The sequence below is a fragment of the Bombina bombina genome, chromosome 2, assembly GCF_027579735.1.
Source record: "Bombina bombina isolate aBomBom1 chromosome 2, aBomBom1.pri, whole genome shotgun sequence".
In the NCBI taxonomy this organism is placed as follows: Eukaryota; Metazoa; Chordata; class Amphibia; order Anura; family Bombinatoridae; genus Bombina; species Bombina bombina.
In genome coordinates this window covers 152171902-152186372 of record NC_069500.1, presented here as the reverse complement: position 1 = coordinate 152186372, position 14471 = coordinate 152171902, and the positions used below count along the sequence as shown (strand labels likewise).

Genomic DNA, 14471 nt, shown 5'->3' with positions numbered 1-14471 from the left:
TATTTCCTAATACATTTTTCTATCTTAACATAAAACCTAAACATTAAGGCCTACTATTATCTCTCGCACATTTTCTTAACATACTCCCAGCTGCAAACCTCACCATACATCCCATTATGCCAATTTACCTTAAACCCACTTGCTTTACAAAATAAATCCAAATGCAGACTTGCCCTCAAACTCACCTGAGAGATTTACATATAACAGTCACATCGTCCCTTTATTCAATTACTTTAAAAGTTCCACTACCAGGCACCCCAACAACATGAATAATCTTATTTTTCCTTAACATTTGCAACAAAGAGGCCGAATTATCATATGTCTGTCGGACCTGATCCGACAGTGCGGATCAGATCCGACAGACATCGCTGAATGCGGAGAGCAATACGCTCTCCGTATTCAGCAATGCACCGGCAGCTCTTGTGAGGTGCTGGTGCAACGCCGCCCCCTGCAGACTCGCGGCCAATTGGCCGCCAGCAGGGAGGTGTCAATCAACCCGATGGTATTCGATCGGGTTGAATTGCGGCGATTCCTGCCTGCCTCATCAGAGCAGGTGGACAGGGTTATGGAGCAGCGGTCTTTAGACCGCTGCTTCATAACTGGTGTTTATGGCGAGCCTGGAAGCTCGCCAGAAACACGGGCCCTCAAGCTCCATACGGAGCTTGATAGATAGGCCCCCAAGGCTCAATCAAACAAACAAACAAAATTTGTGATAATGGATATCCTTGAACACATTCAGACAAAAATCCATTACATTCCAATCCCTATGAAAACACTTAACCTAATCACACAACTTTTGTGAAAAACCCAAATTCTTCAAAACATTAAACATACATTCATGTAAAACCCTGTCATATTCTTTCTCAAAATCTAACTTTGCCATCACCACTGAATGTTCACATTCCTTACGGTACCATATAACATCACGCAAACCCACCAAGCTCTCAGCATCCTCACACTTTAGCTTATCAGCAAACAACTTTGCAACAATTTTCTAATCAACCTTCAGTAACAACATAGGTCTCCAATTTTTCTAATTCTTTTCATCTCCTTTTTTAAATAATAAAACTATTACACTTTCTTTCATTAAATGAGTCAACTTATTCTCACCCAATTCCCACTAACAAACATCCAACACATTCCTACAAATCAAACTCCAAAAATTACAATAAAAAGCCACTGGCAATCTATTACTTCCAGGCGTCTTACACTTTTTTATACCTCTCACAATACCATCTAATCCCCCAAACTCATATCTCTTTCAAGCACACATAAATCCTCATTCTGTATTATAAAATAAATTATCCCTTTAAATCCATACAAATTCTCATAAAACAAAAACACTAACATTTAACTTCCACACTCAATTCTCACCTTAGTACTCTCTTCACGTACAATACATACATTAGCCATGAAAAACATCTGCTCCGTGCTGTACTTTTTGATGTTCACATTCATGGAAGTAAAACAAAAATCAATATGAGAACACACTATAACTCTACTGAAAAAGTAAAGCCATTACCGGGTGTATTTGTAGCTCAGAAGGCATCCTTCAGTCAAAAAATACTAATTAAATCACACAAATCTTTGCTAGATCCGTCCAATAAACCATATACAACACATTTCCTATCCCCAACCCAAAAGTAAAAACCCTCTTACCCAAAAACATACCCAACTTATCTGCAGAAGCATACACATTAAATAAATTATAAACCCCCTGAAAAAGAAAAAAAAATCCATAAGAACCTTTCCCATAGAAATATGTTCCACCCATAATACGTTTTAATCCCACCATAATGTTATACAGAATAAGACCATACAAGATTCTCCCAGTGACAATACTGCCTCTTTAAATAAAGAGTCTGCAAACAGAAAATATCAGCTTTAATATTAAACAACACATCAAAAATGGCAGCACCTCTAGAGTTCGTCCGTATACTACGAACTTTAAGAAAGTCTATATGGTGATATGAAAAATTAGTTAAAAGGACAGTCTACACCAGAATTGTTATTGTTTTAAAAGATAGATAATCCCTTTTTTACCCATTCCCCAGTTTTGCATAACCAACACAGTTATATTTATATATTTTTTATCTCTGTGATTATCTTGTATCTAAGCCTCTGCAAACTGCCCCTTTATTTCAGTTCTTTTGACAGACTTGCAGTTTAGCCAATCAGTGTTGGCTCCCAGGTAACTTCACGTGCATGAGCACAGTGTTATCTATGTGAAAAACATGAACTAAAACCCTCTAGTGGTGAAAACCCTGTTAAAATGCATTCTTAAGAGGCTGCCTTCAAGGTCTAAGAAATTAGCATATGAACCTCCTAGGTTAAGCTTTCAACTAAGAATACCAAGAGAACAAAGACTAATTGGTGATAAAAGTAAATTGGAAAATTGTTTAAAATTACATGCCCTATCTGAATCATGAAAGTTTTTTTTGGACTAGACTGTCCCTTTAAGATGTAAAGAAAACACATTATAGACAATATATACAAAGAAACCAAGACTTAAGGTGGTCTCCTCCAATCCCTTGCTTTCTTCATATTTTTCTGCAAAACTTCAGCAGGATTGGGTGCAAAAACAGGTCTTTCTTTCCCATCAGAATCTTTAACAGACTTTTTCTGAGGGGCTAAAGTCGTAGGAGCAGAATTTTTTTTCCCTTTCTTCTGGTAAAAGGAACATTCTGAAACTCCACAGCTTCAGTGAAAGAGACGCATCCAAGAAGAAACAGCACTTGCAGGTGAAGACTCGGCATCACAAGAGACGTGCGGAGGAAACATCAGACAAATCCTCAAACACCTCAAGACGTCTCTTTAGCCAACCAGTTGTAGGATCAATCTCCATCTCTTGTTCACCCTGGAAGATTTCAGAGACTAGGCAGCTCTGTATCTGGAACAATATTCTCTGTAGAAGACGGTCCGGGATCTATAGTGCTGGAGGGGGAAAACCCTCCACAGACTCAGTAGATGTTTCTACAGTACCCCCTTAGGGGTCTCTGCTTCAACAGGATGCTGCTGCCCACCACCAGATGGAGCACCCTGAGCAACCACCAAAGCAAAAGTCTCACTTTCCAGTAACTGCAGATACTGTTGTTAAAATCTTCCAGTAGACTCACAGTGGTGACATTTCTTCTTCTCCATACAATATGCTGCAGAATTACCTTTTCACCACAACTCTGGCAAGGACCATCTTTACAGTTCTCCTTTGTATGCCCAAACTCTTGGCACTTTTGACAATACAGAGGCATAAAAGGATACAGAAGGTAGCCTTAATTGCCGTTAATGGAACACATTTGGGGAAGATGCTGTCTCACATCTCCTGCCTCATCCAAATAGTACTCCATATAAAACCTTCTTTTCCAAATAAATTTACCATAAGCATGTGTATCCTTTAGTAGGACTCAACCAGGAACAGTATTTCCGCAATCAGTTCACTATGAAGAGGTCATTAACAAAATTATTATAAACATGAACCAGCACAGCCACTCTCTTTGGTTTCATCATACTGTGAGTAAGATGAAAACCATGCAAATCAGGGTGATCCTACAAGGACACAGCCTTCTAGTAACATTGTGGTGCAAAATCTTCGGACGTAAAGGAAACATCAAAAGCACCATACTAGGAAAATGGTTGGATACAAAATATCTCCTTGCGAGGCATCTCCAACATCTTCTCAATAATCATCAACTGCACACTTAAAAATCCAAAATCCTTTTGTCTTTCAGCATCTAAAAAAACCCAAATAGTCTGGGGAATGTTCAGGCTTGGCAAATTTTCTGCCATTGGAAAATAGAACACAGCTATATGTGCCTTTGAATAAGATCTCTACATCAGATTGTGCCGCTCCCCCAATAACAGCATCTCACCAACCCTTGACAAGAAGATGACAAGGCAGAGAGGTGGGTCCTGAGGCTTAGCACCCTGCTATATAAAACATCAGGCAATCATTTAAGGGCCTTGTCATTGAGACGGCATCATTGGCTAAAGAACAGCTATGTAAATAAGAGCAGCAGAAATAAAACCTCCAATGGTGCGTGTGTGGGGGAGAAAGACCACCAAATTTGAAAGGGTGTTCCTGAAGTTGCTTAGAATACAAATAAATCTTCATAGGTATACATTGTCCCATTACACAAAATAAGAAAAACGCAACTAGTCTGAAAGGGGTGGTAGTGACTATAAGCTATTATGCCTTTGGTTATTCTCTGGTTGAGCATGACTCTCTTTTTGTATATGTTGATTTTGACTCTTGGAGACCACACAAGATCGACACGTATATTCGGCTTTGCCATGTCTCTCTTTCCCAAAGGGATTGTCTGCTATTTTGGGTTGGACTGTGCTTTTTAGTTGGGAACAGAATGATGTACTGTAGGAAAGTTCCTCTGTAAAAGGCACATTCAGGGGAAAAAAGAGGCTGCTCTTGTGACTAACCATAGGACAATCTAATATGCTTTTATTTATTACCTAGTACAATGTGTCCCTCTTTTTGTATATACTAACTTGTACCCTTGCAGAATTAGTCTCCCTAAGGGTGATGGTGGAAAACCAGATATGATCCTGTTTCTCAATCTAACTATGAAGATATGGCTGCATCTAATTTACGATGCCCACCCAAGGCTGAAACATAGATTTGGTAATATAAAAATATACTTTAATTATTTAATTTTGTCCCCTTTTCCTGTAATTCCATTCTGAATTTGTGAGCTTTTTAGTTCCTGTTAGAAATGGATTGAAGTTCAAAACACTGTTATAATGCACACAGCCATTGGCTACACACTCTACTGACCTATTTATAACTGTCCCTAATTGGCCACAGCAGAGAAAGTAACCTAATTTACAACATGGCAGCTCCCATTTTATAGACACTAAAACTTTAAACTTATTTTGCCAACATTAAAACTACTAATAAAACTTTACAAAATCCATTTACATGTTATTCTCAGACTAATCATTTCTTTGACTGCATCGTTCTATCAAGCATTTTTTTAGTGTTTAATATCCATTTAAGGTTGCACACAGCAATAGGGTCCAATCATGGCAGCCTATAAATGATTTTATTAAGTATCAAAAATTATAAAACAAAGTAGAAACATTTTGAGATTGTTCAGGATTGCTCCCTTACTCATGCAGGGATAGCATGATTATGGGAGCAATCCTGAAATGTTGCTACTTTGTTTTATAACTTTTGATAATTAATAAATTACTTATATGCTGCGATGATTGGACTCTTTTACTGTATGCTGATGTTAGATAGGAAGTAGTGACCCTTGGTGGCGTGCATGTTCCAAGAGTGCTGAATATTTAAGGTTACAGAAAATCAGACTGCTGTCTCCATCTATGAGTTACTTTCAGGTCAGAAACAAAACATGATTTGTTCCAAAGTGAATTTTCAGAGTTAGGTTGTCATTTTAGATAGGATCAGAGGGATAAACTGTAGGGAAATCCTCCTTCACACAAGGTTGAATGATATAAAATGTACTGTAATCATATCTTTATTTTTTTAAAAGGTATTTTTATTATTATTTCTGAAATAAGGTATTTTATCATTTATGTCAGTTGGTATTTATTTTATAATTTTATTGAGTTTTCAAAAGAACATAACACAGCGTTGACTTGTTCAGTACTCTATTATTATTATTCAGAGCATGTACACAGATGAAATCTAGTAAACTTTATATAAATCCAGTTTTTCTGCTCACAATACCAGTGTATTACAGTTAGCACTTTGCCATTTGGATATATTCGATCATTACAATACCACTGGAGGGCACCTATGGACCCATCTCAAAACCATCTAAAAATGTGGACTTCTATCCCTTAAAAGTACACGCTGGTCAAAATTAAACGTTCATGGTTCAGATAGATGCAATTTAAACATATAGTTATATACAAGCCACCATGTAATAATAAAATGCTCTACAAATTTAAATATTTTTTTGATTAGCTCTTTAATATAACTACATAACATGTAAGGACAATTATTTTCTATACGTGAACAATTCAGTTTGTAAAGTTTTACTGGACATTTCTCAATGGTCTTAAAAGTATATTAGCATATTTACATTAATCTGGCATATACTGCAAATTGTGAATTAGATATCCAGATTCTGCACTCTATAAAATAACCCATAACATTCTAGTTTGATGTATCACAATGTACCTAATCTAGACTTGGCAGCAAAGAGCAAAAATACTGCTTAGATTTCACTCAGGAGACAGATCTTCAATATACAGCCTCCATTTAATATCAGTTAACAAATTAAGCAAAAAGCATGGACACAGATATATGAGTTCTATGTAATTAAATACATTTGATAGATAGATAGATAGATAGATAGATAGATAGATATATAGATAGATAGATAGATAGATAGCAGATGTGAGTCCCATCAGGTATTATGCTCAAAACAAATTCCAATTGGGATTAAAAAGATTATTATAGCATTTACAAAAAAAAAAGTGTGGGTCCTGATCTATATTCGCAGTGGGAGCTCCTCCTCAAATGTGGAAGGTTTTAGCTTTAAAGCTTTTCCGTTTTAAAGAGAATAAACATCACCATCTTATATCAGAGTTACAAAAGATACCCTGCTGCTGCAATAATGTCATAATGGTAATTAACATGTCTAATGAATCCTCTAACTCCAGTAAGTCATAATCATAAGCATTTCTAAACTTGCCAAAAATGAAGGTGATATGGAAAATTGTCTAAATTTACTCCTATATTTCCTGTAAGAGAATTAAACAGAGAATATGTAAAGATTAATTGTTAAATACCCCAGTAGGTGTATAAGAAAGAGACTTTAGAACCATGAAGTTTGTCCTGGGCATGAGAGAGTCTGTAGCAGTCTGTGAACATGCAGAATAATATCTGAGCCCACTCCATATATCCAGTCTAGCAACCCAACTGCAGGTCTACTTCAGATACTGTAAAATCAACAATACCTAGGCAGCAATAATTCCATTTGCTGACATGAGATGCAAAGTCACACATCCAGCTGTAATTGGAGGTGGCTGCCTCTCAAGTAACGACATACATCAACTGTGTCCCTAGGGATTAGATATGAAAGGGACGTTAAATACTAAGGGCCAGATTACAAGTGGAGAGTTATTTAACGCTCCTGCTCGAGTGTGTGTGTGTGTATGTATATGTACAGAATTTATGTGTTTATATGAGTATATACTGTATCTCTGTAAATACACACACACACATTTCTATCTTTAGATATGTATATGTATGTATCTATGTTAAAGCCCTTTGCCTCCATTTTTTTTTCTAACACCTGAAACCACAAATCTTTAAGCCATTTTAACAATTATTTTTAGATTTTTTTTATTAGATGATTTTATTATGTAACTGTATTTTGTAATATATTTTTGATGTGTTTTGTGACACATTTTTTTGTTTCATGAAACAGTTAACCAGAGCTCTGAGGATGTGACAATCTTTATAGCGTAAATCGCAATTGCGCTCAAGCGATTGCGTTTACTTTCCACTTATAATGCGAGTGAAAAACCTGATGCGTGCACCCACGATAAACACCTTTTCGCTTGCTCGTAACAGTCAGACCTCTGGTTAATTTTTAAAATATCCCCCAATTGCCCCCAAAATAAAGTGTTTGATTCCTTTTTTGTTTAAAAAAAAATGGTAGCATCTTTTTTTAAACAAAATAAACGACACAAAGCAGTTTTTAGGGGTAAAAGTGTGCAGGTGTGGGGTGTTAGAAAAAAAAACGGCACTGAAAAGTGCCTTTGCATAGCGGTCTTTGGGGACCGTGTGTTGCCTGTAAATATATATGTTATGATTATATACATATATATTTATGTGTTAATATGTGTATATATTCATGCAACTTACCCCTTCACTGCGTCTGACAGCATGATAACCTATAGAGCCTATGGAAGTGTGCTCTCATGAGCGCAAAGCTTCCCTGCAAAGCGTACGCAAGGTGCCTAACTTGTAATTCCAGCGTCCATATTGCGCCTAACTTATAATACCAGCACACATTTTTATGCGCTGGTATTACTCAGTGGAGCGCAAATATAGCGCTAACGTAAGCGTAATTTCGCGATCCACTCATAATCTGGCCCTTAGTGTTTAATGTCCCTAGAACAAACATTACCTGTTCATGCCATTTTAATTTTAAACATTTTAACTTAAAAAGGGAAATGAAAGTCAAATTTAAACATGCAATTTTAAACAACTTTATAATTTACTCATATTATCAATTTTTCTTCATTCTCTTGGTATCTTTATTTGAAAAAGCAGGAATGTAAGCTTAGGAGCCGGCCCCAAAAGTGTGGGCACCATTGAGTTAGAGCATGCGATCCCCCCCCCCCCCCATTTACTTCATTACCCAGGTATAATTTTTTTAAGAGCATATGGTATGCTCAGAACATACAAGTTTCTTGAGCACTACATGAAAGCAGTGTTTGCAATAATGTTTGTAACAAAAATATGTCACATAGTGCTGAAAATGTGCACCATCCTAAGACTAGCAAATACTAGAAGCAAATATTATAAAATTACATTAAAAAGTTGTACTTTACCTATATTGCATACTCTGCTTGAATCATAAAACTTTTATTTTGTTTTTTATGCCCCTTGCACTTTAACCTTTTTCATGTATTTTTAACATGTTTAATTTGTTAAATGTCGCTTTAAAGGGACATAAAACAAGTTGGGATAGAGACAAAATATAATAATATGTACTTTCATTACTTTACCTGCAAATTATACTGCAGTGCCTCGCTATTAACCCTTCCTTTTTAGTTTCTGAATTGTAAAGCTCTAACTCCCCCCACACATTTCCTTCTAAAGCTGTATCTATATCTATTGTTGTTATGGTAGAATGCAAAAATGCATAGGCATTATCTGCTAGAGCATACCTAGAAACTGTGAACTCAGTTAAAATGCAATGCCTGTGTCTAAACACTGATAAGAGAGGTGGAGTTGGCTGCTCCAGGCAGCTTAGCTATATCATTCATTTTGCTTATTTTTGAAAATTATGCTAAAATACTTGCCAGCAATTTTTATACAATTTTTTTATGCAAACTATTTTTAATTAATTAGCCCTTTTAGGATATGCACATATCACAACCTGTTTTATGTCCCTTTAAGGCAGCTATTTTCCTTCTTAGGCCCACCTCAAAGATTGCTATCTGCTTTTATTTCTACATATGATAAATGTTCCCCAGGTAAAATGGGGCAGAAAAATCCCATATGTGAGCCAAATACTCTTCTTATTCTGAAGAAATGATTTCCCAGGAATTTTTACCTCAAAATGTATTCAGCTAGCCAGAGTAAGTGCTGTGTAAACAGTTATACTTCAGCTTCTGTAAAGTTGCAAGTTAAAAAAAAAAAAAAAACAAAGTCAATCAGCTTTAGTAATGCTTTGACTTTGCTATGATCTCATGATGAGATTTCACTGAAATCTCATGAGATTTCATAGAATGTACTTAAACTGAATAGGAAAATAACATGACTGTGTCTGCACATGACAGATGCACACTCTTTTGTAAGTCATGGGACAAGCATCCTGACTGGCTGCTTAAAATCTCTTTACAGTGGTTGTGAATACTTGGGAAATTTGAGGTAAATTACATATCTATGCTATGCTGCATCACTTTCATGTGCTTCAACATTTGGGTATCATGTCCCTTTAATTGATCTGCTGTGATGGTTCGTGGTACACTATTTGGTAATTTAGATGTGTATCCTTACCACTTCATTAAAAGGTATATAGAACCCACAATTTTAAACAACTTTCCAATTAATTTTTTATAATCTAATTTGCTTAATTCTTTTGGTATTCTTTGTTGAAGAAACAGCAATGCACATGAATAAGCCAATAACACCAGTCATATATGTGCAGCAACCAATCAGCAGCTCCTTAAGCTACATAGGTATGCTTTTCAACAAATATTACCAAGAGAGCAAAGCAAATTAGATAACAGAAATACTGTAAATTGGAAAGTTGTTTAAAATTCCCTGCTCTCTCTGAATCATTACATTAAAAATGGGTTGCATGTGCCTTTAAAGAAAGGAAAATAATTTTGATCAATTTTGTATTATCCCTAAATAAAACTGGTAGATAACATATGAGCTATGTGCTGCCAATATTGGCATAAAGATGCATAAAATGCAAGGTGACAACATTTTGAAATGTGTATTTTTTAAGAATTCAGTATGACATACAGACTATACAGTACATATTGTGTCCGTTTTAGAACCAGTTCATTATATTGAACTTGTAGCTGTAAGCAGGTGGCTCATGATATCTAACTCTTTTTTATTATTATTCATGAAGAGCCAGTTTTGCATCATGTAGAAAACTTGAGTCTGTTAATATATTTTTATTTATTTGTAATAAAATATATTCAGCAGCATTGAGATGGAACTATGGCACTGCCTAGCAAAATCACAGCATTTCTTAAAAATAGACTTGAGTAAAGCTTGTTTAAAATATAGCTTATTTGGCATTACACCAAGTTTAACATTTCTGACCTATGCTTAGTAGAAAGTTATTAAAGCTGTTCACAATTTAAAGGGACATGAAACCCAAAATTTTTATTTTATGATTCAGATGGATAACACAATTTTAAACAACTTTACAATTTACTTTTACTATCTAAATGTTCTTCATTCTCTTGGTATCCTTTTTTAAAGGAGCACTAATGCACTGCTGGCAGTTAGCTGAAAGCCAATGACAAGATACATGTATGTGCAGCCGCCAATCAGCAGCTTTTATGCCTACCTATGTATACTTTTCAACAAAGGATAAATAAAGAACAAAACAAATTAGATAATGAAATAAATTGGAAAGTTATATACAAATACATGCTCCATCTGAATCATGAAAGAAAACTATGGGGTTTTATGTCCCTTTAAGTTAATTTAATACTGCAGTATCAGTCATTTGCTTAATATTAAAGGGGCACTCAAGTCAAAATTAAACTTTTATAGATTGCGATACAGCATGCAATTTTAAGCAACTTTTCAATTTACTTCCATTAATCCTTTTGTGCCAGCATTAAAGTGTTAACATCAATACAAAGTTCTGATGTAAACACTTGCTTTAAAAATGAAATCACGTGGTCGTAGATGCAATCACATGATTTCAAGGCCAGTATTGGATCATGAGGGACTACCTACGCCACTAGGTACACCTCTCAGTCCAATTCCTGATTGCGTCAAAGGGGAAGGCTACAGGAAGCCATATAACTTAACGGCGTGAAGAAGGTAACAAAATTTCTGCAGCCTTTTTATATTTACATCAGCTCCTACTGAGCATGTGTAAGAATTCACAGTGTATATGTATATGCATTTGTGATTGGCTGATGGCTGTCACATGATACAGGGGGAGTGGAAATAGACAACTTTGAAATTTGTCTGAAAAAATCTACGACTTATTTGAAGTTCAGACTAAGTGCTATTGCAATATACTGTATTTACTGGTACTTAAATGCTAATTGGCACTTCCAACAAATGGTTATTGTCTGTTAGATACTGTGCATTTGTAATTCCATTATATCTACTATATAGGAAATAATAGTGAAGAAAAATCCAAAAAAATTACTAATAATTTTCTCATATATATCCATACCCACCACCAAGAAGCTCCATGAAATCTGTATAAGTACAAAGACAATATTGATCCCATATAAATCTACAGATTTGCCATATAAACAATCAGAAAATTAGAATAACAGATTCTATAGAGCAGGGCTCAACAAACCCAGGAGCCAAAGAGCCACTGACTCCTAGAATTTTACAGCTGGCTCCTAACTTTTTGGGTTATTCTCCATATATCTATATAGAACTACCACTGTCTGGCTCCTAAAAATATGTCTGGCTCCTAATTTTTAAACAGATTTGTCGAGCACTGTGCAAATGGTAAAGGCTCTAATCCACCCACACGAGAGACCACTATCTGAAAGTGGAAAATCTAATATTTAAAAGTAGGGCTTTATATCAACCTATAGTAATCAGATGGTTGCCATGGCAACAGTGATTACCTGAATGCTCCACCAGAAATGCAGACAGTGAGAAACAGAGAGAGAGTGAGAAAACCACAAAGGGTTCCAAACAACAAGCATTCAAATAAAAGAACACACTTAGCAGGTATATGGAGAAAATAACTAAATACAGAGAGGGAAAGACAGAGAAAGAGAAAATATGAGTGAAAATGCAGAGAACAAAATAAAAAGTTTGGTGAAACAGAAATGGATGGAAAGTAAGGTACCAAGTTTTAAAACATGTATTCATCTTTTTCTAAAGTAGATATCTGATATGCCTATTCTTATTGGATAAATAAAGTCACATTTCAACCATATAAATATATAGATAACAAAATTTACTAGAGTAATTATTTTCAATACAACTAAAAACAGAAATCATAACACAGTTTTATAAATATGGCATAGATCGTGAGATCCACAATATACAATATTACAAACATCTTAGATATTATTCTTTGCACCTTTGGCCATGTAATTAGTACTCAAGGCATGTCTAAAATTGTATATGGAAACTGACAAAATCAGCTATTAGTATGAAATGAATTGCAAAAAAAGGAATTAAAGCTATCCAAGGTCATTTCTTTTCCTATTAAATTGGGCTGGTTTTAATACAAAAGTAATCAAGTGCTTTTCAAAGAAAAAAGTAAAATATTGGCAATATATTTTTTGGAAAACATATTACAGAAATATTTCACAATTTCTTAAAAAATACTAATAAAAAATGTAAGAACCCCTTAATGTATCAGTTGTACCTAAAAGACAAGGACAATATAAGTAATAGCAAGTATTTAATTGCATTGCCTATTACTAGTTTTGTTTGTAGATATATTTAAGTGTTTGTAGATATATTTAAGTGTTGAAGTCAGTCATAAATCAAAGCTAACCTCAGGACATAAACTGGAGATTATTTATATTTTGTATTCCTTAATAGGACCTATTGTTATTCTGCTTTAACTTCATATAAATATAGTTGCAATGTACATCCACAGCAACAGTACAGAATTCTAAGTAGTATTGATTTATCTTGTACAAAATTCCTTAGCCATATGATGTTTCAGACAAAAGTAAAAATAAAATCAGACTAGGCATGTTTGCAACCAAACAGAATATAAGATTTACCAATTTAGCTTTTGTTAATAAATATAATCATATAAATATTTGATGCACTCTTAATAAATATATTAAGTCTAAATTATATTATTATGTACAATTATAAAAGTAAAATGTGACAATCTTTTTCTCTTTGCTACTTGATAGAACCTTTTATTAGTGATCACATCTAAAATAAAATTATTGTAAATCTTTCATCCTTATTCAAGAATTTCCTACTGTATCACTCAATCGCTATATTTTGATGTGATTTATATATAATGAGATATAAATATGTAAATTCACAAAGATTTACACAAAATCATCTATTAAACTTGTGTAAATAATAACACTTTCATTAAATATTTAAATTATATAAAGTAATTTGCAGATTCTAAACACACATATTTCAATTTTAGTAAGCAAACCAAGAAAGCGTTGTTGTTGTACAACATGCACTGCTGTTTACACCCTACAGAGACAAATGGTTATCATGGATGCCAAAAAGACTTCCCCCTACTGAGGTTTGGAAATACAAACATATTTCTAAAAACAAATTATTTGATGCCCAGACTAATCACATATTGGAATATATTTAAATTCATCTGGGTTACTGACCTGCATAGGAGCTTCGTGTCTCATTACTTCACCGTCCTTTGTCTTGTTGAATGATTTTGCACAATTGCAGAATTAGGCAGGGACTACAGTAATAAAAACATATGAACTACAGCGCGTCCAACGTTTGCTTCCTGACACCGGCTTTAAGATCAGCACTTGGAGCTGTCCCTTCTGTCATGTAGTCCCAGACGTCTACACGTACTCTGGTACTTGTAGTTCTAAAAATCTACACTCTGATTTTTCAATGAGAGAACGAGATTCAAGGACTACAACACCCATAATCCAACACTACCATTCTACAATCTGCCAGCCCTTTACAATAATTCTTCCTTACACTACAAAGTGTTAGAACATCTTTATAAGAAAGCAATTAAATGTGAAATATTAAAGTAATTTGAGATTAGGTTTTGTTTTAATATTACATAAACACAGGCAAATAAAATACGATGATGTTCAATGCAATCACTTACCTTTCCGTATAACTCCATTCAGTTGTAGCATTAAAGTGATAATGTTGGCTAAATTGGTTTTGGGTTTTTTTGTTCTTTGTTTTTTTTTTTTTTATAAATGAGTCTTTAGGATGACGACTGCGTGAGTTTTCAAGTGGGGCTCACTCAGCAGCTGGAGGCACAGAGAGCAGAGGTGGTGTGCAGCACTAGTAGCAGCAGGAAGAGCAAGGCAGGGAGGGAGGACAAAGAGAAGCCTAGTTCTTATCCAGCAAAGGCTGCAGCTTTATTATAGGAAGTGTG

The 14471-nt window shown here is 34.9% G+C and overlaps 1 protein-coding gene across 1 annotated transcript in view; it reads right to left on the bottom strand.

Annotated features, from left to right (window-relative positions):
• Positions 1 to 13845, bottom strand: part of RAB3C (RAB3C, member RAS oncogene family) — a 428574-nt gene extending 414729 nt beyond the window's left edge. Inside the window, exon 1 of the mRNA XM_053701295.1 lies at positions 13723 to 13845. Within this exon, the coding sequence (XP_053557270.1) occupies positions 13723 to 13746 (24 nt within the window). The 5' untranslated portion in view covers positions 13747 to 13845. The remainder of the gene's footprint in view (positions 1 to 13722) is intronic.
• Between the last annotated feature and the right edge of the window lie 626 nt (positions 13846 to 14471).